This window comes from Zalophus californianus, chromosome 15, assembly GCF_009762305.2.
Source record: "Zalophus californianus isolate mZalCal1 chromosome 15, mZalCal1.pri.v2, whole genome shotgun sequence".
NCBI classification, from domain to species: Eukaryota; Metazoa; Chordata; class Mammalia; order Carnivora; family Otariidae; genus Zalophus; species Zalophus californianus.
Genome location: NC_045609.1, coordinates 17,096,796 through 17,121,194, shown reverse-complemented (window position 1 = coordinate 17,121,194; position 24,399 = coordinate 17,096,796). Strand labels below are relative to the sequence as shown.

At 44.4% G+C, this 24,399-nt stretch overlaps 2 protein-coding genes across 2 annotated transcripts in view; one reads left to right on the top strand and one right to left on the bottom strand.

Annotated features, from left to right (window-relative positions):
- The first annotated feature begins 31 nt into the window (after nucleotides 1-31).
- ARV1 (ARV1 homolog, fatty acid homeostasis modulator) lies at nucleotides 32-18,389 on the top strand. Its single transcript, XM_027596257.2, has 6 exons — nucleotides 32-286; nucleotides 6,932-7,051; nucleotides 9,699-9,852; nucleotides 14,380-14,604; nucleotides 15,390-15,536; nucleotides 17,860-18,389. The coding sequence occupies exons 1-5, from the start codon at nucleotides 83-85 to the stop codon at nucleotides 15,530-15,532; spliced, it is 846 nt and encodes a 281-aa protein (XP_027452058.1). The 5' UTR covers nucleotides 32-82; the 3' UTR covers nucleotides 15,533-15,536; nucleotides 17,860-18,389.
- The window catches only part of LOC118356339, a 12,660-nt gene continuing 4,098 nt past the window's right edge, over nucleotides 15,838-24,399 (bottom strand). Inside the window, exon 3 of the mRNA XM_035724324.1 lies at nucleotides 15,838-16,699. Within this exon, the coding sequence (XP_035580217.1) occupies nucleotides 15,952-16,699 (748 nt within the window). The 3' untranslated portion in view covers nucleotides 15,838-15,951. The remainder of the gene's footprint in view (nucleotides 16,700-24,399) is intronic.

Here is a 24,399-nt window from a genome sequence, read left to right as displayed (position 1 = left end):
GCGAGGGACAGGCTTTCCGGTCTGGTTTCTGACGTCTTCCCCCGCCACTGAATCGGAAGTTCTCGGCTGCAGTTGCGTGGAAATGGGCACCGGTGGGCGGAGTGGGTTACGGCCAGGCAAGGGAAACACAGAAGGGGTGGCCGCGGGCAAGGGGAACACGGATGGGGTTGCAGCAGCTCCCACTGCTGCCTCGGCCTCCTGCCAGTACAGGTGCATCGAATGCAACCAAGAGGCCAAGGAGTTGTACCGAGACTATAACCACGGAGTGCTGAAGATAACCATCTGCGTGAGTTGTCAGGTGTGGGGTGTCCGTGGGAAGAAAATGGCGCGTTGGGATTTGGGGACCATGAGAGGCAAGGGATCTGTATATCAGCTTTTTAGGGCAGTAAAGACCAACGAGGCTCAGGGTCCTCTAGCATAGTCCTCAGTTCCATACTTGACATTCCTGTCCGGGATCAGTGGAGCCTTTATGTAGTTACCTATAGTGTTAAAGGACTCACCACCCTGTAGCGGTTTTCTCGTACCCGTCATGTTTGCTGGTGAGACCTAACGCGGCGAACGGATCCTCGAACGGATCCTCGAACGGAGATGGATGTAGACATTGTGCTGAGAGACTTAAAGATTGGATTATGTTGACATTCGAGTTCACGCCCAAACTCTAGTGTTTAGCCGTCTCCCTTTCGTAGATGAATGTTATCATCCTTACGGTCCATACCCGTATTAAATTTTCCTGGAATACTTTATTTCAGGTTTCATCCTTTGTGGTTATTGAATGTACAGTATGTGTTGTGTGCAGAGCACTAAGTTTGACGTTGGTGATACAAAATCCAAAAATGATGAAGTAAAAATTTTGCTTTCAAGGTGTTCATAGTCTATAGAGAATGATTTAATGTTTTGAAGGTCACAAAATCGGAGGTTCTCTTTGGGGTATTAGTAAAGAACCTGCCACATAATAGGCAGTCAATATGTTTTTGTCCCATTTCTGTTCTCCTGATGATTTTCTAATAATAATCCTCCTTAGAAAAACATGGTCTGTAGTAGTATATAAGGGAGTAGACAAAGTGTGAACGGGTACCTATTTAATCTGTTGCCAACTGACATAATCGCTGTTCCTCTCAAGTGGTTTCCCTCACTTGGCAAAATTTCAACCCTGGTTAAATCCAACCTGTTGTCTGATGTGTCTCCTCATCCTGGCAGCTGTACTTCAACTGAGGAAAAAAACACCTAAATTCATGACCACTAACCTCATGTAGCCCTTGATGCCATCTGGCCATCACATTACAGTTCACTGATCCATTCACGTTCCCACTCTGATAAACCATCCTCACAAACCTTCTCTCTTCTTAGGTTTCCCACATATGCTTCCCTGCTTTGATTAAAAAAAGAGAGAGAGAGAGAACTTCCACAAGCTTTGCAACCACATAAACCCAGTACTAGCACCCGTTATTCAGATGCTCTTTCTTCCCTCCTTTTAGAATGGATGAACTGTCCATACCCCTGTCTAAAACCAGCGTGCACTTGTGCCCTAGATCCATCCATCCTCTTCCATTTACTTAGGGACACCTCTGCAGCAATACTCTTCTGCTCTCTACTGGATCGTCCCCACCGATATATGTACCAGTCTTTCTTTAATTTAAAAAACACACACACTCGGGCGCCTGGGTGGCTCAGTTGGTTAAGCAACTGCCTTCAGCTCAGGTTACGATCCTGGAGTCCCTGGATCGAGTCCCGCATCGGGCTCCCTGCTCGGCAGGGAATCTGCTTCTCCCTCTGACCCTCCCCCCTCTCATGTGCTCTCTCTCTCTCTCTCTCAAATAAATAAATAAAATCTTAAAAAAAAAAACACACTCTTCACCTCACTTCCTCCTTTAGCTCCTCCTCTTTTTTCCCTTCCCTTTGACAGCAAAGTCCTTTAAGAGGTATTTATACTTGCTATCTTTATTTCCTTTGCTACTTTCTCTTGAAACTACTTCAGACCCACTCTCTTCCCACCCACCATTTCACTAGAAACTGTTCTTATGATCACGATCACTGACTTCTACTTTGCTACATCCAATAGTCCATTCTCAGTGAACTGTCAGCAGCATTTGACCTTAGTACTTCCCTCTGGAAACACTGTGTGCACTTGCCAGGACACCAGACTCTTACATAGAGTTTTCTCATCTTACTGACTATTCTTCTCAGTCTCATTTCTGGTTCTGCCTCACCTGCCTTGCCTCTTAACCATGGAGTACCCTAAGATCTTGGGCCTCTGTCTACACACTCTCCTTTGAAGAGCTCATTCTGCTTCCTGGCTTTAAATTCCATCTAAACTTTGACAATTCCCAAATTTGAACCTCCAGCCTGAACCTCTTCCTTGAATTCCACAGTGTCCGCAAATGTCCAACTACCTACTTGACTTCTCCAGTCGGATTTTTGTAGTTAGGTCAGACTTTCACAGTTAATGGCAACTCGTCCATTTTAATTGCTAAGACCAAAAAACCTTGGAGTCAGCCTTGATTCCTCTTTCTCCCATATTCCTTATTCATTTGCTTGGCAGATCCTGCTAGCTCTGTCTTCAGTTCATGTTTAGAATCCACTGCTTTTCACCACCTCTACAACCAAGACCCATGCTGTCATCATGTCTCACCTGGATGATTTTCCTAACTCTTATCCCTGCACCTCTTCAGCCTCCTTACCCGGCCGCCAAACTGTGGCTTTTAAAATTAAGTAGATTATGTCATTCCTTTTCTCAAACCTTCCAGTGTTTTTCCATCTCACTCAAGAGTTAAGGCCAAAATCCTCGCACTGGCTGTAAGGCCTGTGTGGTCTCCTGGTACTCGTCCCTTACTCTTCTGCAGCGCCATTGCCTCCTGAATGTTCTTAAACCAGACGAGTTCCTCCCTCAGGGCCTCTGCACTATGCATGGAATGCTCTTCTGGCAGGTGTCTGAAATAGCTAATTCCCTCACCTCTTTCAATTATTGTTATTTTTAACATCGCAGAGAGGCCCAGTCTGACCACCCTATTACAAATTGTGATTCTCCCTCCCAAGTCTGGTATACCTTATCACCTCCCCCTGCTTTAGCTTTCCCATAGCACCTATCATCTTGGAATATTCTCTACAATTGACTTGTCATTTATTGCCTGTCTGCTCCCACTGGAATATAAGCTACACAAGGACACAGTGTCTGTAGAATGTATCCATTAATAGAGCTGGCCCACCCAGGACAGTGCCTGACACATAGGAAGTACACGAGAAATATTTGCTGAATGAATGAACCATTTCTAGGTTTTTAGATGCTCATATCATTGGCCATTCTGGTGGCTTTGTGAGTTATATGGCATCTAAACTTAATGACTTCTGGACTGGCCCACTTAAATGATCTGTCTTCAAGATGACAACCACATAACTGTGAATATAGTCTTTTGTCCAGAGTAAAGCTGTAACTGTCTCTGCAGTTTAGTTAGTGATCTTTAATGATATAAATTAATCTTTTTTTTTTAATTATTGGTCTTAAACTAACAAAATCCTTTTCCTAATAATCAGATGCTAGCTTCTCTAGAATTGTATTTGGAATATTGCATGGTGGTACAGTACGTTATTGTTCACAGTCATTCCCTGAGGACATAGAGTGTATAATATCCTCATTTTTATCATGGTGATGTATAGTAATATGCATAATGGCATTATTTAGGAAAAATCATTTCGTTGATGCTAGACTCTGAAAATTAAATTGTAAAATAATTAATTTTTTAAAGGCTCTCCCAAGTCATGAGAGTAAAAAGTTTTTAGATGCCAGGCTATTTGTTCTGAAAAAATGGCCAAAGTTTCTATAAGCTGGTAACTCATTCATACTTTGGTCTCTTAGCTGCTGTATTTGGAGTCAGCAGCATACTCAGCCTGATCTCCTCCCTGTATTTCTCAGCCTAATCTCCCTTCTCTTTCTCTTTGCTCATCCTGTTTTTCCACTGCCATGCCTCCCCACTTGCCCCTCTGGGTTTCCCTAATTTTCCTCCATGTAATGGAAGCATGTCCCTTGCTTTTAGCCACTCCCTCTCCTTCAGCTTTTCACGGTTTATTATAATTATGTTTAAAGATATAGTACTTTTGGTATCCTGTAGTGCCTGGACTCTTTTATGTGCTCAGATATTTCATAAATTCATCGTGGTAACAAAACAAGATTCCTTTGAGATTCTCCTAAATTTTAAGTCTGTTCAGTGCTACAGTATTCTGTAGATGCTGGATCAAAGATGAATAAGACAGTATCCTGCCCTTGAGGAGCTTAAAGTCTAGGGGGTTCCACTTTCAAGATGGGTGTTTGCTGGGTTGCCTGGGTGGCTCAGTCGGTTAAGCGCCTGCCTTCAGCTCAGGTCATGACCTCAGACTCCTCCTTGCTCAGCGGGGAGCTCTCTGCTTGCTTCTCCCTCTGCTTGGGCATACTTTCTTTCTCTCTGACAAATAAATAAATACAACCTTAAAAAAAAAAAGATACATGTTTGCTTATTGTGGAGCTAAAATGAAACAGATTTGAGAATCCATGGGGAAGGGCAGGGCCCTGGAGATGATGGGGAGGAAGAAGCAAGAATATTCACAAAATATTGGCCAGTTTATATTCTAAAAGAGATGTGATTCACTAGAGAACTGGAGAACATAACAGCAGAAAGTCATTCCTATCCATGGTGAGATAGAGGTGGTGGAAGTGTTTGAGTTTCCAGGGTGTGCATTGTCCCCATGCTGTAAGGGTTTCCTAGAGGACAACTTTCTCTTTCAGGATATTTGTCTACTAAGTAGTAAATGGAATGGAACAGTTTTTCCAAAATCAGAAAACATATCTAAATGTAGCCATCTGCCACTAAGATGTTTTACTACGTTTGTTTGTTTTGTGTGTGTATAGTTTCCCTCCTTACATTCAAGGTGAAGGAAGCACTCAAAGGAAAAGCAAATAATAGAAGCAGAACAAGGAAAAATTAGGCTGAAGCTGATAGGGAGGGGACCAGCAGACTCTAATGAATTCTCGATGTTTATAAAAATACTCAGAGTGCTAGGAAGGGAAGGCATAGCACATGAAATAGCACCTTCTATTTGCGCTCATGTCACTGTGTATTCATTCCACTAAAGCACTTACAGTAGCAGGCTTATTCATCTTCCTCTTCTAAACTATAAGGTCCTGGAGGATAGAGACTTATGTCTCAAAGTGAATATCCAGCACCTCGGAAGTGCCTGGTCCATAGAAATGGCTAAGCAAAGAGGGCTGTTCTAATGAATGTTGGAGCCACCCCAAACACATTGGTCAGTCAAGTGACTGCGGAGTGCCATGTCCGCGGGTGCTGGTTAGGCCTACCTCCTTCTAAAAATTGTCCAAATCCTGGCGTAGACTTACAAGGTCTGAAGATGGGTTTTAGGGAACTTTTAAAAGGACAAAGACAAGACCCTTGGCCAGCCAGCAGTTTCATTTTACAATGAAGTAGCATCTCTGGTGCTGCAGTGGTTTGTAGGGAGGAAGTGTTTTCCACACAGGTAGCACAGGGAAGGTGTCTAAGAAACAGCTCTTTGTCATGAACATAGGATTTCTGAATCTGTGGCTTCTGTTTAGACCCCAGCTTACTCTTTGCCCAGCTGAAAAACTGCAAAATTATTAACCTCTTATGCCTCAGTTTATTAGGTGGATTTAAATTTCAGTTAATAGCACATCTCCCTTCATTGGTTCCCTTGATGACTCAAAAACATACCCATTTCTTGTAAATGACATGAATGAAGTGGAGAAACTCTTAAGTTGGAAGTGATTTTTTCATTCCATTTGGAGTGCAGGGTTAATACTCGTCTGCGCACTTCATTTTCTTCCCTAGGGCTTTGCTGTAATTAAAAGGCCATCCCAGTATGTTTGTGTATCCATCACTTCTGGTTCCATTTTATCTTCTCAAAATTTCAAAATGTTTGAATTGTAGACATTAGAATAGTAGCCTTGATTCAACTTTGTAACTAAAACTCTTTCAAATGTCACATTTCTGATGAGCTTGTTCTTGTACACCTGTGTTTTATATGTTCTAATGGTGTTGGGATTTGGTAACATTGTAATCACGTGTCCAAAAAAAGGGCAATTTCACAGGAGTCACGGAGAGCCTTGCTTCAGGTAACCTAGAACCAAGCTGACCAACCCACTTCCTTACATACAGCTCGGGATCCTCCAGTGTCTTCACTGTCACAGAGAAAGACCATTTTCTTTCCAGTCTCCATGTTATCGGATGAAAAAAAAACAAAACAAGTTTCTCTTAGTATCTGCCACCCCCGGATTGTTGACACTGTGCCACGCTCTTTACCTGCTTTTAGCTCTCAGAAACTTTGGGTGCGGGGGTTACTCCTCTGAACCCCTTTCTCCAAATCACGTTTCAAAAACCACAAAGTTGGTGGCTGTCTAGCCAGCAGGGAACAATTTCTCAATAAAAGTACATTATAAATTTATTTATCTTATAACTCCTACAAATTGAAAGTAGAATTTTCTGGGATACAAAATCAGTCTTTAAATCCAATGTCTTTTTAGCTTCTTACATATGAGATTAAAAGATTACTATCTCTCTGTTACAGGGATTTAAGTCCCCTGGTTAGCTTTCTGTAAAAGACCAACCCTAAGGGCCCTCGTTGGCAACCCTGTCAGGACCCCTCTAACTCTTGAGAGCTTTTTCTGTATCTTCACTTAATAAACTTCTATCGCTTTACTTAAAAAAAAAAAAAAAAAAAAGATTACTGTCTCTCACCTAGACGATTATAGTCATTTCTGAAACCACGGCTTCTATAGGTGAACATTTTGTGTCTGAAGAAAAGTTAATTTAAATAAATGCTAATATGTCCTTATTGCCATACAAGTCCAAAATAGACTCTGCTGGTTTGAAATCCTTTAAGATTTCAGAATGTATAAATTTGCTTGTTTTAACATTATCTCACGTTATTTCAGAAATCTTGCCAGAAACCTGTGGACAAATATATCGAGTATGATCCTGTTATCATCTTGATTAACGCTATTTTATGCAAAGCCCAGGCCTACAGACATATTCTTTTCAATACTAAAATAAACGTAAGTTGTAATAATTTCTTTACTTTCTAATTTTACTTGATGATGCTTTTGCACTTTTAAAGAACAATAATTTTGACCAGAATTAAAGAACATTATTTAGGGGCACCTGGGTGGCTCAGTCGTTAGACGTCTGCCTTCGGCTCAGGTCATGGTCCCAGGGTCCTGGGATAGAGCCCTGCATCGGGCTCCCTGCTTGGTGGGAGGCCTGCTTCTCCCTCTCCCACTCACCATGCTTGTGTTCCCTCTCTTGCTGTGTCTCTCTCTGTCAAATAAATAAATAAACTCAAAAAAAAAAAAAAACATTATTTTTAAAAGAAATTCTAGGGGCGCCTGGGTGGCTCAGTTGGTTGGACGTCTGCCTTCAGCTCAGGTCGTGATCCTGGGGTCCTGGGATGAAGCCCCTCATCGGGCTCCCTGCTCAGTGAAGGGCCTGCTTCTCCCTCTCCCTCTGCTGCTCCCCCTGCTTGTGCTTTCTCTTGCTTGCTCTCCGGCTCTCTGTCAAATCAATAAATAAAATCTTTAAAGAAGAGAAGAAAAGAAAAAAATTCTAACAAGTATGGGTCTTTTATCTCAAGAATGTAAAAAAAAAAAAAAATGTCTGGAAGTTTCTAGAAATAACAATCATTAATAAACAAGGTTCACAATGTTCAGTGAATATTTAAGAATATGCTTACTGGGAGGAAACTGACAAGCCATAATCTGGATTGCCTTTTAGTAGGTTACCTTTTAAAAAAGACATCGATTATTTCTAACAATAAAATTAAATATATCCAGGTAGGGAGAGAATTACACCTAGAAGAAGTAAGCAAACGTTAAAAGAGAAATATTTTCAGTTTATTGCATTTTATATTCTGAGGGAATCCCTCCCCTCCACCTCCCAAGTTAAATAACTAGGGCAGTTTTTAAATTGCTAGAGCGTTAATTCCCAAATTTTGGAACACAATAGAATCTCATGGGGGAGAGGGAGGGGATGGCAGTTAATCCTTCCAAGCGAGGCCTCACCCAGAATCAAATCAGAATCTTTGGGAATGGGTTCAGGCATCAGTGTTTCTTAAAACTCCCCAGGTAGGGGCCCCTGGGTGGCTCAGTCGTTAAGTGTCTGCCTTCGGCTCGGGTCATGATCCCAGGGTCCTTGGGATCGAGTCCTGCATCGGGCTCCCTGCTCAGCGGGAAGCCTGCTTCTCCCTCTCCCACTCCCCCTGCTTGTGTTCCTGCTCTCACTGTCTCTCTCTGTCAAATAAATAAATAAAATTTAAAACAAAAAAACAAAAAACAAAAAACTCCCCAGGTAATTCTAGAGTGGGGCCAACTAGAAGAAGCTCAAGCCCACACTGATACCTATTCCTGGACTGCATTGTATTTGCACACTTTCTTTTCCCCACTTTCTACTGACATAGAAAGGCCAACCCATAGAGTATGTATTTTTTTTATTTTTTAATTTTCAAAGGTTTTATTTATCTATTTGAGAGAGAGAGAGCACACATGCTGGGGGTGGGAGCTGGGAGCAGAGCCTGCCTAATGCAGGGCTCAGATCCCATGACCCTGAAATCATGACCTGAGCCGAAACCAAGAGTCCCAACGCCCCAACTGACTGAGCCATCCAGGAGCCCCAGTAGAGTAATGTATTTTAAAAAGTCAATTCTTGGGGCTCCTGGGTGGCTCAGTTGGTTCAGTGTCTGACTCTTGATAGCCCCTCAGGTCTTGATCTCAGGGTTGTGAGTTTAAGCCCCATGTTGAGCTCCATGCTGGGCATGGAGCCTACTTAAAAATAAAAAAATAAAAAGCCGATTTTTGTTGCCTGGTATTTTCTTTTTTGCCAAAATTTCAGACTCTTTAAAATTGCAGGGGATTTTCTACCTTTTAATTGCTGTCTTCAATATATGAATTTATACTCATCTGGCAAAGGGCCATTTTTTTAAAAATTTATGTTCAGACTAATAGTTTCCTATGAAGTATGATGGAATCTTCAGGTTAAATCTATTCTCATGGCTGCTTCCACCTATCCCTGAGTCACATAAATTCTGTGCCTGATTCTGTTCTGATTCAGGACAGATGCCGAAAATATAGTGAAGGGTGAACTGCTGTTTAAAGCAGTGTTTTTTGGGCGCCTGGGTGGCTCAGTCGTTAAGGGTCTGCCTTAGGCTCGGGTCATGACCCCAGGGTCCTGGGATTGGGCCCTGCATCGGGCTCCCTGCTCGGTGGGGAGCCTGCTTCTCCCTCTCCCACTCCCCCTGCTTGTGTTCCTGCTCTCGCTGTGTCTCTCTCTGTCAAATAAATAAAGTCTTAAAAAACAAAAAAAAAAAAGCAGTGTTTCTTAACTAGGGGTATACATCAGAATCCTCCTTCCCCCAGAACTGTTTCAAAATTACATGTCTAGGATTACTTCCAATGATCCAGGATCAGGATTGGGGCCTAGACATTTGCAGGCTGAAAAATCTCCCCTGTGATTCTGATGGATGTTGCTGACAAAGAACCACTGGTTTACAGACAACACAATGACACTCTTAACTCGGCAGTACTGAATTTGAAAATCTATGAAGTGGGAGCCTCTTCAAAACGACAGATACTTAGCTATGTCTGTGCCTATTTGGTATTATGTATAATTGTTTCTTTACCCAATGAATGGCATTGTCTTTTTGACTCCCAGATGCATGGAAAACTCTGCATATTTTGTTTGCTTTGTGAAGCATACCTGAGATGGTGGCAGCTTCAAGATTCAAACCAGAACACTGATCCTAACGACTTCATCAGATATGCCAAGGAATGGGATTTCTATAGAATGTTCGCAATTGCCTCTCTAGGTAGGAAGAAGCCGTGCTTTCTATTCTTAGTGAACTAGTAACCACTATTCTGATTAAAAGTGAGGTGGGTGGTCTTAATCATTGCTAAGAGGAGGGGGTTAATACAGGACTTGAGACTAAATGTTCAGCTGTGTCACCAACCTGCTAGGTGAGTTTGTCTAAATTAGCTGCTTTCTTTTTTATTTGTTGCCACACATATGTTACGGAAATGGTTATATTTAGCAGATTAGAGAGTTTCATAAAATTATCTTGAGGCATAATATTTTGGGTTTTTTTGTTGTTTTAATTTTATTTATTTATTTGACAGAGACACAGCGAGAGAGGGAATACAAGCAGGGGGAGTGGGAGAGGGAGAAGCAGGCCACCTGGGCGCCTGGGTGGCTCAGTTGGTTGAGCGACTGCCTTCGGCTCAGGTCATGATCCTGGAGTCCTGGGATCGAGTCCCACATCGGGCTCCCTGCTCAGCGGGGAGTCTGCTTCTCCCTCTGACGCTCTTCCCTCTCGTGCTCTCTATCTCTCATTCTCTCTCTCTCAAATAAATAAATAAAATCTTTAAAAAAGAAAAAAAAAGAAGAAGAGAAAGCAGGCCACCCGCAGAGCAGGGAGCCTGACGTGGGACTCGATCCCAGGACCCCATGACCACGACCTGAGCCGAAGGCAGATGCCCAACGACTGAGCCACCCAGGCGCCCCGAGGCATAATATTGTTGATAAAATTCCTCAATTTAATTTCTCAGTTGTCCAATTTAAAGATTATGTAGGTCCCATCTTCATTGAAACAGATGGATAATTGCCAGACATTATCCAATGTATTATGCTAATTGCATTGAACTAATGCAGTCTGTTTACTAGGGAATACTTCTTATTTATCTACTACATACAGGGAAAGTGGCTACTGCCCCAAAATTCCTTCAGTTCCAGAATTGCTTTTCTTCAGAATTCGAGTTTTTGACGTAGGTCAGAATTGTATTAATTTCTGTGACTATTTTCTTATTTTCTGTCTTCCATGTTTCTCTGCTTCTAAACTCTTTGATTATAAAGAAATATTATTATAATAATATCAAGTCTCCAGTTCACTGCGGTGTCGGATTTCTGGACTATGTCGTCTTTTGTCCCATTTTCTTCTCAGTCTGCCCTCACTCCCTTGGTCCCCTCATGCAGGTCTGAGGTTCTAAAATGTTTATGCTGGGGTGCCTGGCTGGCTTAGTTGGTAGAGCAAGTGACTGTAGATCTCTCGAGGTTATGAGTTCCAGCCCCACGTTGGGTGTAGAGATTACTTAAAAATAAAATCTTTTTAAAAATAAGTAAATAGGGGCGCCTGGGTGGCTCAGTCATTAAGCGTCTGCCTTCGGCTCAGGTCATGATCCCAGGGTCCTGGGATGGAGTCCCACATCGGGCTCTCTGCTCAGCGGGAAGTCTGCTTCTCCCTCTCCCACTCCCCCTGCTTGTGTTCCTGCTCTCGCTGTCTCTCTCTCTGTCAAATACATAAATAAAATCTTTAAAAATAAATAAATAAATAAAATTTATATGCTAAGAATTCCCAAACCTACATAATAATATAAAAAACATCCTTGAAGGGGTGCCGGGGTGGCTCAGTCAGTTAGGCAACTGCCTTCGGCTCAGGTCATGATCCCAGAGTCCTGGGATCGAGTTCCGCATCAGGCTCCCTGCTCAGCAGCGGAGTCTGCTTCTCCCACCCTCCCCCTGCTCATGCTATCTCTCTCGCTCACTCTTTCTTTTTCAAATAAATAAATAAGAATCTTAAAAAAAAAATCCTTGAAAACATTGCCTAAGCCAAGAATGAGAACCTGATATAAATTTAAGCTTTAAAGCAAAGGCTTTTAAAATTTCTAAGAGTAAGCTCTTTTATGTCCATAATTCTTAATATGAAAAATAAACCAGGCTTATTTCCAAAGTTTGGAATTACTGTAGCACCTACTCTATAGTGGATATTTTGATACTCAAATCAGAAATCTTTTTCTACTGTTACTTAACTTTTTTATCCAGTATTAGGTGATGAACCCCTAAAATAGCTTATAGAAAATGTGTTACATAAATACAGCATTTTATAATTTAAACATTGCTTTTGGGGCTCCTGGGTGGCTCAGTTGGTTAAGTGACTGCCTTCGGCTCAGGTCATGATCCTGGAGTCCCAGGATCGAGTCCCCCATCGGGCATCGGGCTCCCTGTTCAGCAGGGAGTCTGCTTCTCCCTCTGACCCTCCCCCCTCTCATGCTCTCTCTCTCTCTCTCTCTCTCTCTCTCTTTCTCCCCCTCAAATAAATAAAATCTTAAAAAAAATAAACACTGCTTTTACAGTTTTATGAACTTAATGTTCGCAACCATCCTCTTTGGTAGGTAGGTTGGCATTCTCCCCTATGTATGGCTGGGGAAGCATAAAAGTACTTGGAAGGCAGGTGATTTCCCCAAAGTCCCTTAGCCAGTTAATGTCAGCACAGAGACGGGTGGCTCTCTGGGCTACCCACGCAGTGTTTCTCCATACAGCACTCTGTAGGCAGGTAGCTGGTCCTGCTGAGCCCATCGGATCCGTGAACGCCTCAGGAGTAGAGGCTCCATGATACCTGCCTTGTGAAAGACTGTGCAGAGCCCAAGGCTGGTGCAGGTGCGTAAATCTCTCGAGTTCTGAGTTAGAAAGATATGGAGGTTAACTGGTCCGCCCCTCCGTCCAGTACAAGAAATTCTTCTCTCAGTTCTGCGAGGTGGTCTAGCTTTGTTTGAATATCTGCAATGACAGGAGAAAACCCACTATTGTTAGATCGTTCTTGTTGTTAAGGAGTTCTTTGTTGCTGTTATTAAAATTATTTTTGTCCAAATGGCAGGCTGTAAGATCTGCCTATTTGAGCAGATCCCTACAGTTGACAAGTCCTCGAGTTACTTTGCAGGGAGACGGGGTGTCTCCCCTGAGGGATATATCAAATGTCATATAGGTCAACCATCCAAAATTATTTTTACTGATTCTAATCACCTGTGTTTGGAATCTTTTTAATTTGGCTCTATTTGGTTATACAACATTTTAGGAAAAATACAGTTGTCTCTCCTATAATTTGATATATGTGTTCCAGGAAAAATCTGATTCTGCAGAAACCTGAATAACACAGCTTATGAGGAAAAATAAAATTAGGGACAGACCCCCTCAAAACATATGCTGCTGGGTAATCAGAAGACTAACAATCTTAATAAACATAATATCACAGTTGAAAAAAATGTTAAATTCCTAGTTAAAGGGAACAGAACAGACTGTGCTCTGTCCTGTGGACCCAGTGGGACTGTGGCTTCTTCTGGTCTGGACTCAGTCTGTGAATCCTTTCTGGAAGGATACGGAATAGTACTCAGAAAGTTTGTTGAAATGAGTAAGGGAAGTTTTAAAATTAGGTAACAGTATTCAAAATTCGTAGATAATAGGCAAGAAATAGCGGGAGACTGAACAAAGAAAACATTTTCGCATGTAATTTTTAGGGTGGGTCCCAGCTTTCAGACTTAAAAATTTCCTCCGTGCTCCTGTTTTATTCTTTCTTTTTTTTTTTTTTTAAAGATTTTTTTATTTTTGGGCGCCTGGGTGGCTCAGTTGGTTAAGCAACTGCCTTCAGCTCAGGTCATGATCCCGGAGTCCCTGGATCGAGTCCCGCATCGGGCTCCCTGCTCAGCAGGGAGTCTGCTTCTCCCTCTGACCCTCTTCCCTCTCGTGCTCTCTCTCTCATTCTCTCTCTCTCAAATAAATAAAATTAAAAAAAAAAAAGATTTTTTTTATTTTTATTTATTCATGCGAGACAGAGAGAGAGAGAGAGAGAGAGGCAGAGGGAGAAACAGGCTCCCAAGGAGCAGGGACCCGATGCGGGACTCGATCCCAGGACTCCGGGATCATGACCTGAGCTGAAGGCAGACGCTTAACCATCTGAGCCACCCAGGTGCCCTGTTTTATTCTTTCTGTGGAGATCTGGAATGCTGAAGCTGTTTAAAGAGAACCTTACCGGGCGCCTGGGGGGCTCAGTCGGTTGGGCGACTGCCTTCGGCTCAGGTCGTGATCCTGGAGTCCCTGGATCGAGTCCCGCATCGGGCTCCGTGCTCGGTGGGGCGTCTGCTTCTCCCTCTGACCCTCCCCCCTCTCATGTGCTCCCTCTCTCTCATTCTCTCTCTCAAATAAATAAAATCTTTTAAAAATAAATAAATAAATAAAATAAACAGAACCTTACTTCCTAGAAAGAACTTCCGAGAGCTGATAATTACAGTTCTCACGGACTTACTTTTACTTCAATGGGCCATGAAATACTTCATGAAAAAATTGCTGAAATATGCTTCTGCAATCACACCAGCAGGATTTGACACAAAAGGCAGGGGCTTATTTATTTAAAAAAAAATAAAAGGGAGGGGGATAAAGAAAATTTGATCTTGATGAAGCAGTTCTAATGAAGTCAGCTGGTAAGTTGTATTTTGGAATTGTGGTTTCTTTGTTTTTAGAGAGAGATGGTTTGGATAGAGACATTCATATCTGTTTTTCATTCTCTCCTTAGAACAAACTGCCTTTTTTATTGGCATTTTTACTTTCCTGTGGGTAGAACGACCGATGACAGCGAAAAAAAAACCCAACTTCATTTTGCTGCTGAAAGCATTATTATTATCTAGCTATGGAAAACTCTTGCTGATTCCAGCTGTCATTTGGGAGCATGACTACACACCCCTGTGCCTCCGACTCATTAAAGTATTTGTCCTTACATCAAATTTTCAGGCAATTAGAGGTATGCTTATCTTTTATTCTGTCTTCTCAGCCTCCAACCCACACACAAGCTTAAAGCCTTGTTTCTCCAACTCCGTCTTATGAACCCTGTTAAACACTGGAATTCTCCATAGAATCACAACAACACCTGACGTTCCTCTAGTACCTTATACATAGCACATAGTCCGTATTTGCTCAGATTAACGACATAGTAGTTTTTAGTTTTCGGAATGCTTTCATGTGCATTATCTCAGTCCTGGGAGGTTGGTAGGGCAGTCCCGATTACCCCCACTTTGTGCATGACCTGTCCAGATGTCCACGGCCTGGCACTCGTCAAGGCAGGAAGCACAGTTTCTGCTATACCAACAAAGGGAGGAGCAGCCCTATGGGTCTTCATTTTTCCCATCCATTGTGAGAAGGGTTATTTTAAATGAGCCTCCTAACTGATAACGTTTTATCGAAATGCTTATCATCTTGTAAACTGTAAAACTGAGAAAGCTCCATTTTTTTCCTGCTAACCTCTTTATAACCTTAGAATCCAATTTTTTTATTTTCTCCTTCCATATTCATGGAAATCTGTGTCTTTATTTCAGGAGGAGAAGCTTAGTGTTTTTGTTATAAGCACATGCTGTGTTTCTCTTCAGAGATGAAAATGGAGAAGGTAGCAGCCCAGATGAATAAGAACGAATAGAGATTCTCTAAAAAACAGCTTTGCAGAACAATTCCATTCATAATGCCACAGAATTTACATGCCAGTATCACCTAATGAAACTCTTACGAACTTATGAGTTGCCTTTTCCTTTTCAGTGACCCTGAACATCAACCGAAAGCTCTCCTTTCTGGCCATCTTGAGTGGTTTACTGATGGAAAGCACCATGGTCTACTTCTTCCAGAGGATGGAATGGGATGTGGGAAGTGATTGTGCCATCTATAAATCCCAAGACTTTTGAAGAGGTACAGAAGCCTCTCGGTGTTCACACATTCAGACAGGCATCCTCCTCAAACGAGACAAATGCCGTCATAAAATAAGGAGATGCCCTTCCGTGACCCCTCCCCCCCAGCCCCTGATTGTCCCCGGGTCACTCCATCCCCCTCGAGGACTGTAGTGTGCATCTCAGGGTCCTTGTCACCCTCAGGGACATCCACATCTGTGTTTTGTTGCTTCTAGAGGCCCTGTTCTCCACTTCTCTAATAGCTGCACCCCACACCCCTTGTACGGAGACCCCAGGCTCTGAATTCTCTCCCCCCCCGCCACCATCCCCTCTCTGGGCTGCCTTTGCACCTCCAGTGCCTTGACCCCCACTTCAGGCCTGCCTTGCCTCTCTTTTTAGCGCACCTGCAAATGTAGGCAGCTGCCAATTCATCGCCATTAGTCCCTTGAAACTGCTTCTTGCCCTCCTGCCAGATGTGCCTTCTTAGAGCCATTTGGGTGAGTCTCCATCTGTGTTCTCTGAGCCCAGCGCTGCGTGTGCACAGAGCCTCGGCTGGCCCTCGGTGTTGCTCCTCTGCCTTCGTGGTCACCTCCAGGGAACCTCCCATCACATGGTCCTGGAACCTTCCCCACGCTCCTTCCTCCCAGGTCTGCCCTCACTTTGTTGAGAGTCAGGCCCATCACAGAGTCCTTGAACTTCCTTCCTTCTTCAATCCAGAACTGCTTTGGTCGCCTGTCTTCTTTCCTCCTTCTGTCCCTCCTGGCCCGGACTTGTGCCCCTCTTCCTATCTGTAAGTGTCCTGCCCCCCTCTGGTCACAGTCAGACTCCTGGCCCGCAGCCTGTGGCGGCTGTAGGGTCGGGGAGCAGCCTCGGAGGCTGGGTTGTGGGGTGCAGGTGACGAAGGCACAGAAGCAGCAGGGAAACAGCCCAGCTCCGAACCTTCTCCACCTCTGCTCGCTCCTCAGTCCTGTGGCCTCAGTCTCCCCTCGTGCTGGGTCAGTGCTCCTCCTTTCCAGGTCTTCAGACACTGCTCCTCCACTACCCGCTCCACCGCACTGGCTCCTTCCCCTTGGCAAAATACACACACGGTTCTCTGTTCCAGAACAGTTGGTCTCGGCCTGTTTCTTCACCACCTTCCCTCTTTGTGAAACATACTTTCTCCCACGGTCTCCTGAATCTGCCCTCCTAAGAATCAGGGGGAAGCCGGTTGCCAGCTCTTCGCCAGAGTCCTCCCCCCTCAGCCCCTCCTTCTGAAACAGTCTGCCCGTGCTGGCAGGTCGGTCTGTTTGCAGACTTCCCAGCCCGTCCCCGGACTCGTCCTCGGCGCTCCCCTTCCCTCCTGCTGCTCACACGCTCAGCGGTGGCAGTGCCCATGGCCCGGCCCGTTCCTTCTCCCGGGGCTCAGGCCGCCCGGACCCAGCAGCTCCAGCTCGCCCCGCGCCCGGCCGCCGCGCCCTTCCACCGCCTCCCCGCCTGTCGACCCACCAAAACCCAATCCTTTCCTGATGCTTTTCTCTGGAAATGTCCCTTCTCACTCAGCCCCCAGGGCAGCCCTTGTTGTCTCCTGCCTAAAGGTTGGTAGCAGCCTCCTCACAGCCTTCCACCCACACACCGGTGCCACAGAAATCTTCAGCAAGCATCGCTTCTGGGGGTCCCTCCGAATTTTTCACCATTTCTTATTGCCAACACGGGAGTTTCTAGTCTCTTCCCGAAGAACGTCTTTAAGCTTTCTCTTCGCTTCCGTGTGGCCCTCGATAGTCCGTTCCTAAGTCCCTCTCCACAGGCATGTTCCTGCCCACGTCCTCTGCTACAGTCTCCTCTTCATCTCCAAATATGGCTTATGCTCTCCTCGGGGCCTCTTCTCCCCCTAACCAGGATACAGTCAGTCCTCTCTGCTTCTCCGTGGAAGGAACACTGTCCAAAACCTCGAGTCCGTGGCCTCGCTCCCACTGACTTGCCAGGGCCCAGCTCAACACCACAGCACTTGTGTCCAGGACCTCCCAAGACTGCTGGGGCCTGACATTAGGCCCCGACGTCCACAGGCGCTTCTAGTTGTCAGGCTGTCCGTCGTCCTTTCCGGTCAGGATAATAAGGTCACCTGTCTCTCACGACCATTTGAAAACCGTTCTCCTCCTTTATGTTACCTCGTGTTTTCTATTGCCCTTGTCTTATATTCAGATCCCACGTGTTTATGCCTGACTCCCCCAGCCTGGTAAACAGAGACCGGGAGGTTATACGTGAGGAAATATGTATCTCCCACAGCACAGGGCCTGCCCTAGTAAATATTTGATGAATTCATTTTCAGCAGAATGTGCCACTCTAAATGCTTCTTTTATTATCCACAGTTGGATTCTTTATCATCTGTGGCATGACCAACTACATGCAAAAAAGAGAAGATATAAAATACAAGCTCCTTGTGTGTATTGAGCAAAATGAAGCAAAGATTTGGATACACTTTCTGAAAAAAAAAAGCGATGGTTATGGCATCGGAAACCCCAAAACTATCACGTGTCATCCCTCCCCCATATAAGAGACCACCAAACCATATATAGATACACACAGACATATGCAGAGACACAGATGCAAGGGCGCTGCCGTAGGGAGTGAGGTACGTCACAAGCAAAGCCTCGGGCAACGCAGACCCCTTCAGGTAAGCATTGAACTGGAGGAGGAACGTGAACACATGACTCACACATAATAAAAGATCTATGTTTCCATTCCTTTGACATGTTTATATCTCTTTAATTTAAATGTTAGGTTATTGCTTGTAAATAATATATTTAAAATAGTATTTCGTGTTCCTACAACAACAGAAACATTGTTCTCTTAATAAAGTCAAAACAAACTGAGCTTTTGTAAATTTTTTGTAAATTTCCGTATTTTCTCCTATAACTAACTTACTCTTTGGAAATGGCTGATCCAAAAACAAACAACTAAAACCAGTGAATTGTACACTTGACAGGGGTGAATTCTATCTCAGTAAAGCCGATACTAGATAAATGGATAAGATAGCACCTCCCCCTTTCCTCTCTCCCCGTTTCACTTTTTTAGTTCTTTTTTAGTCGTCATGTACTTTTCATGCTGCAGGAATTACTGAGCACCTACTGTGTGTGTCGGACAGCATGGACACTGGGGAGCAGCCCTTAAAGTTTATGGAGCAGCGGGGCGCCTGGGGGGCGCAGTCAGCTGGGCATTCGAATCTGGATTTCGGCTCAGGTCATGGTCTCAGGGGCATGAGATCGAGCCCAACGTCGGGCTCTGTGCTGGGCGCGGATCCTGCTTAAGATTCTCTCTCTCTCCCTCCCTCTGCCCCTTCTCCCCACGCTCGCTCTCTCCTCTCTCTCTCCCCCCTACCTAAAATAAATCTTTAAAAGTTTACAGAGCAGTGATAGATTTGGAAACATGAGAAGGTGATGGCAGTACAGAGTGATAAGTCCTGTGAAGGGGTAACATGGGGATCTAGGGAGATGCAGAGTAGGAACACCTGTTCTCCTCTTAGAAGTCCAGAAGGACCTCCGACAGGAGGGGGAGAGGAAAGGAACTTTCCAGTATCCCCGGAGGGAGAATAACCACACATGCCAAGTCTTAGAGGGCAGAGAGTGTCACGTGTGTGTGCAGGGAACTGAACATCCCACCCAACTAGGTGGAGTGTGGACACTGGGAGTTTTAAAAATGATACCAGGAAGCCATGTAAAGTCGGATAATGAGGGGCCTCGGGAATTGTCACTTATCCCAAGGATCATGAAACCAACACGGAATGTTAGAAAGAAGGATCCAAAGTAAAAAAAAACCAACTGGAATGACATCGCAGAACAGCCACAGGATGGAGCCTGTAAAAGGCAAGGAAAGAGGGAGCAAAACATGGTTTAAAGGAGTACAACTGAAAAGAAAGAGTCATTTAAAAAACAAGTATTAAAGGGGCACTGGGGTGTCTCAGTCGGTGAAGAGTCTGCCTTCGGCTCAGGTTGCAATCCCAGGGTCCTGGGATCGAGCCCCATGTTAGAGGGTGGAGGGTCTCCCTCTCCTTCTCCCCTCATGCTGGCTCCCTCTCTCCCTCTCTCTCAAATAAATAAATGAAATCCTAAAAAAAAAGTATTAGAAAAAATGACAATGTGATATGCTGATCACAGCTTCTCAAATCTTTTTTTTTTTTTTAAAGATTTTATTTGACAGAGACAGAGAGGGAACACAAGCAGGGGCAGAGGCAGAGGGAGAAGCAGGCTTCCCGTGGAGCAGGCAGCCCAATGCGGGGCTCGATCCCAGGACCCTAGGATCATGACCTGAGCCGAAGGCAGACGCCTAACGACTGAGCCACCCAGGCGCCCCAGCTTCTCAAATCTTTGACCTGTCAACCCAGATAAGTGAGGATAAACACATCACCAATTTTTTACTTTATTTTTACTTATTAATTTTTAAGTAAGCTCCACGACCAGCGTGGAGCCCAACACAGGGCTTGAGCTCACAACCCTGAGATCATGATCTGAGCTGAGATCAAGAGTCCGACGCTCAACCAACTGAGCCACTCATACCACTGATTTATTAATCCATACACAATACATCCCAGTCTTTCTTGAGCACCTTAAAAGTATGTGCTAATTTTTTTTTAAACAAGTATTAGAAACCTCTTTCCTTGGTATCTGTGAGCATGAGTCAGCTAAAGGCTGTGCAAGGTATGGTAGAGGAGGACTGAGAGGAAACCCACCTGATCCAACTCTGATCTTAAGAGTCCATTCAGCATGCTGTTTATTACATCAGGGTAGGACTCCAGGAACAGGGTGGAAAGGCTGCCCGGGGGTGCCCAGTAGGTGCACTTGAACAAATGATTAGTTCTCCCCCCTCCCCACACTCCACCCAACAGAGTTCATCTTTCCCTACATATTTTTCAACATTTCTTTATGAAAAATTTCAAAGATACAAAAAAGTTGCAAGGATTCTACAGTGAAAACCCATATACCAACGGCCTACATTTACAGTTGTTACATTTTTCCCTTCTTTTTAAAGTTTGTCTAAATACTGATTCCTGAGGCAGCAGAACTGCTGTCAGTTACACTGGGAAGTTACAAGGTAGCAGTGGTGCTTCTATGATTTACAAGCCCCACCCCTCCCGTGCGAAACTGAGATGTGGTCTAACAACAACTATAAAAGGTATTTGTATGAAAATCCACTGGAAGCTATAAAAAGTCACTTTCAGGGGCGCCTGGGTGGCTCAGTCGGTTAAGTGTCAGACTCCATTTCGGCTCAGGTCCTGGGATGGAGCCCCAGGTAGGGCTCCGTGCTCAGCGGGGAGTCTGCTTGAGATTCTCTCTCTGCCCCTCCCACTTTCAGATACCGCCACTTTCATTGGAAAGCATATGCACTCAAGCGATCGCAGAAAACCTGCTTCTACAGTCTGATCCGTGATGGTCACACCGTGGCTACTCTGACAGAGCCCACTGCTGGCCCTGGAGTTGGCAACACCGCGCAGGACCAGAGCAGAATGCAGGACCAGAGGAGAGTGCACGATTCATGAGAGCACAATATGGACTAATAAGGCACCTGGAAAAGAGACAATTGGTCTTTGGTCAAAAGATTTGTATGCTGACTAACATAACATAATAAAATTAAAAAATATATATATATAAACATTTCAAACCAAAAAAAAAAAAAAAAGGATTTCTACCAGAGTGTTTGAAGCCCTTTGAACTAAGTTAGGACAAAAACGTCACAGTGTATGTAAGAGCCAAAGGCATTTTTTTAAAAGATATTTACAAAACAAAAAGGCATCAATCAGAAAAGTTAAAGATATTTTTTAAATCACAGTCTTATATGAAGAAACTGAAGCTTGGAATTGGTAAAGGGATTTGCTCAAGGTCACACAAGCAGATAGTGACAAAAATGGGATTAAAACCTTGGCCTCTACTCCTAATCTAATGGAGGGGGAGGGGCACAGACCGAGGCTGGGGCTGTGTTGGTCTCTACCCCCATCTAACGCTGCAGCCTTGGGTCTACCCAACTTCTCTTGTTGAGAAAAGGGTAATTTACTGTTCTTCAAATACAGTTAGGAGTAGAGAACAAGAGAGGGGGGTTTTGTTTGTTTGTTTGTTTGTTTTAATACAGAACTCACATGAATAGGACTCGATTTAAATATTAGTCTTTTGTCTCCAAGGGAAGAAGCTATAGAAAGAAATGAGCATTTCACTGTAGGCTTTTCTCAGTGGAACAGCTGGGAGCCTTAAAGCTTGGCTTGTCTCTTTCTGGTATCTAACACATCTAGCCATAACCTTTCATTATAAAATTGGGAACACATTCTCAAGGGAAACGTTATTAACCTAAGACTAAATTTAAAATGTTCTCTGGCTCCTGAAGAGTCAACAGAGGAAAAGCACTGCAAATAAGCAAGAACCCCAGGACCCAAAACAGGATTCTATTTATTTATTCCTATTTGACAAATATTTATATATACTGCGAGCCAGGCACTATATATGACTTATATATGACTTCTTATATATATTATGTATATATATCTTTACTTTGAGCCAGGCACTATTTTAATGGCTTTCTAATTAATAAGTCATTTTATCCTTATATTAACCCTAGAAGATGCCCGTCAACTAAATTGGCTCTGGGAGCCCATCAGGAAATGTATCTGAATACGCTGGAAGCGTTAGCACAGTGTGTTCAGCCAGCAGTTGAATGATGATGTCCCGGCATGACACAGATAAATAGCAAAGGCAGGAAAGAACGCAACTGTGCCCAGACATTTGTGGTAGTTTCCTGCAGCTGCTGTAACAAATTAAGCTTGGTGGCTTAAAACAACACATTTATTCTCCCCCAAATCTAGAGGCACAAAGTCCAGAACTAGTTTCACTGGGTCCAAACCAAGGTGTTGGCAGGGCCATGCTCCCTCCAGAGGCTCCAGAGGGGACGGCATTCCTTGCCTCTTGCCTGACCCAGATTTGGGGGGGGGCTGCTGCCATCCCAAGGCTTGTGGGTGCATCTCTCCAATCTCTCTTCCCACTCCGCATCACCGCCTCCTCTATGTGTGTCAAATCTCCTTCTGCTTCTCTCTTATAAGGACACGTGTGACAGCATTTAGGCCCCGCTTGGATACTCAAGGATAATCTGGTGATCTCAAGATCCTTCACTTAATCACCTTTTATCAAAGGCCTTTCAAAATTAAGTAATGTTTACAAGTTCCAGGGATGATATCTTTGGGCAAGATGTTTTGGGGGGGCAGTTTTCAGCCTACCACAAAATCATCTGGCAAAGTACAGCCCCCGCCACCCAACACACACATACAAACACACACGCAAATACACTCACCATCCCAAATTTGAACAGGAGTCTCCCGTGAAATATAACCCTTTATCTGCAACCTCATCAAAGGGAAGGCAGATGTCAGAGCCCTACACGAAACTCTCCGAAAGGCACCTTGCAACACAGCTTCCTGGTTTTGGAGCTTCTACAGCAGAAACCCCATGATAGGTTGTGTGTGATGGAGGAGATCCCTGCATTAGGTTGAAATGGATCTATGTACCTCTCAAGAGTCCCTTGCAAACATTTAGAGTGCTCTTCGGACTCGTCCTCATATTTTCCAGAGGATACCTTGCTTGGACACACTTGGCAGGGAAACACCGAGGTAAACATCTGCCAGAGAGCTGAGCATTGACCCTCTACCCATGGCTTTAATTTGGATACAAGGTCAGAATCGGCCTCATTTGTGTTCCGCCAGCAAATAGGACGACTTGCACTTCTCACAGCAGGTGCTTCTTTTTTTTTATTTTTTTTATTTTTTTAAGATTTTATTTATTTATTTGAGAGAGAGAATGAGAGAGAGAGCACGAGAGGGGAGAGGGTCCGAGGGAGAAGCAGGCTTCCCGCCGAGCAGGGAGCCCGATGCGGGACCCGATCCCGGGACTCCAGGATCATGACCTGAGCCGAAGGCGGTCGCCCAACCAACTGAGCCCCCCAGGCGCCCTAGCAGGTGCTTCTTATGCTGATTTTATACCAGGCTGCCTCTTCTCTGTCCTGCTCTTGTGTTCCCTTGGTGTTGATTTCTAAACCCACTTTTAAAAAAAATTGCATTTTATTGTGTTGTGTGAATTTTTATAAAGCAGTTTTTGGAACAGAGGTGGTATATAAATCCTATCAACCCATTTAAGACAAGTAAGTGTATGACCAGGCACACGTCTGTTCTAGACTGCGTCTCCTGCCCCCTGGGGTATGCTCCCCTTCTTTCTTCTACAGCAGAGGCAGATAAATGTAGCCTCCAGGTCTTCTGTCGGCCTCCTTCCAGTTTGAGGTCCCAGTACAATGGACATGCTTTGATAGGACTGGCTGAGCCTGGAGAGGTTTATTCATCAAGGAAAACAGTCATCTAGGGTGTGTCTGATAGAAGCTGGTTGAGAGGACTCAGTCAAGTGGCATATGACCACAGGGGGATTGGGTTGAACCTCTCTTCCCTGGCATTTCTGCCAGCAGGGCAAGTGGGGATCAGCCACAGAGAGGACTAGTGCCCGGTGGGGTGTGTTGCTGGCCTTGGCATGCCAGGAACACACTGCTCGGTGAGTCTGGGAAGCCCCGTCCTCAATCTCCAAATTCATCTCCATCTAGATTCCCAGAGTTCTATGCAGAGCAGCACCCCAGACAAATGGGCAGGGTCACCAGCTTGCCCTTCAACCTCAACTCCCCATTGTTTTCCCACCCCTGTGAAATCCCTAGGCTTTCAAAGTGCTTTCTTATTTCTAACGCAAGGTCTCAGAGGCCGTCTTAATGGTCTCCCCTCTCATTCTTTCTCCTGGAGCCCCACTCTGGCATCTTATTACCATCCTGAGGGCAGGAGAAAGACAGGGAATGGAAGGTAAAGTGCTCTCTTCCCTAAAGTCCTGGAACAGAGCTGCACCCTC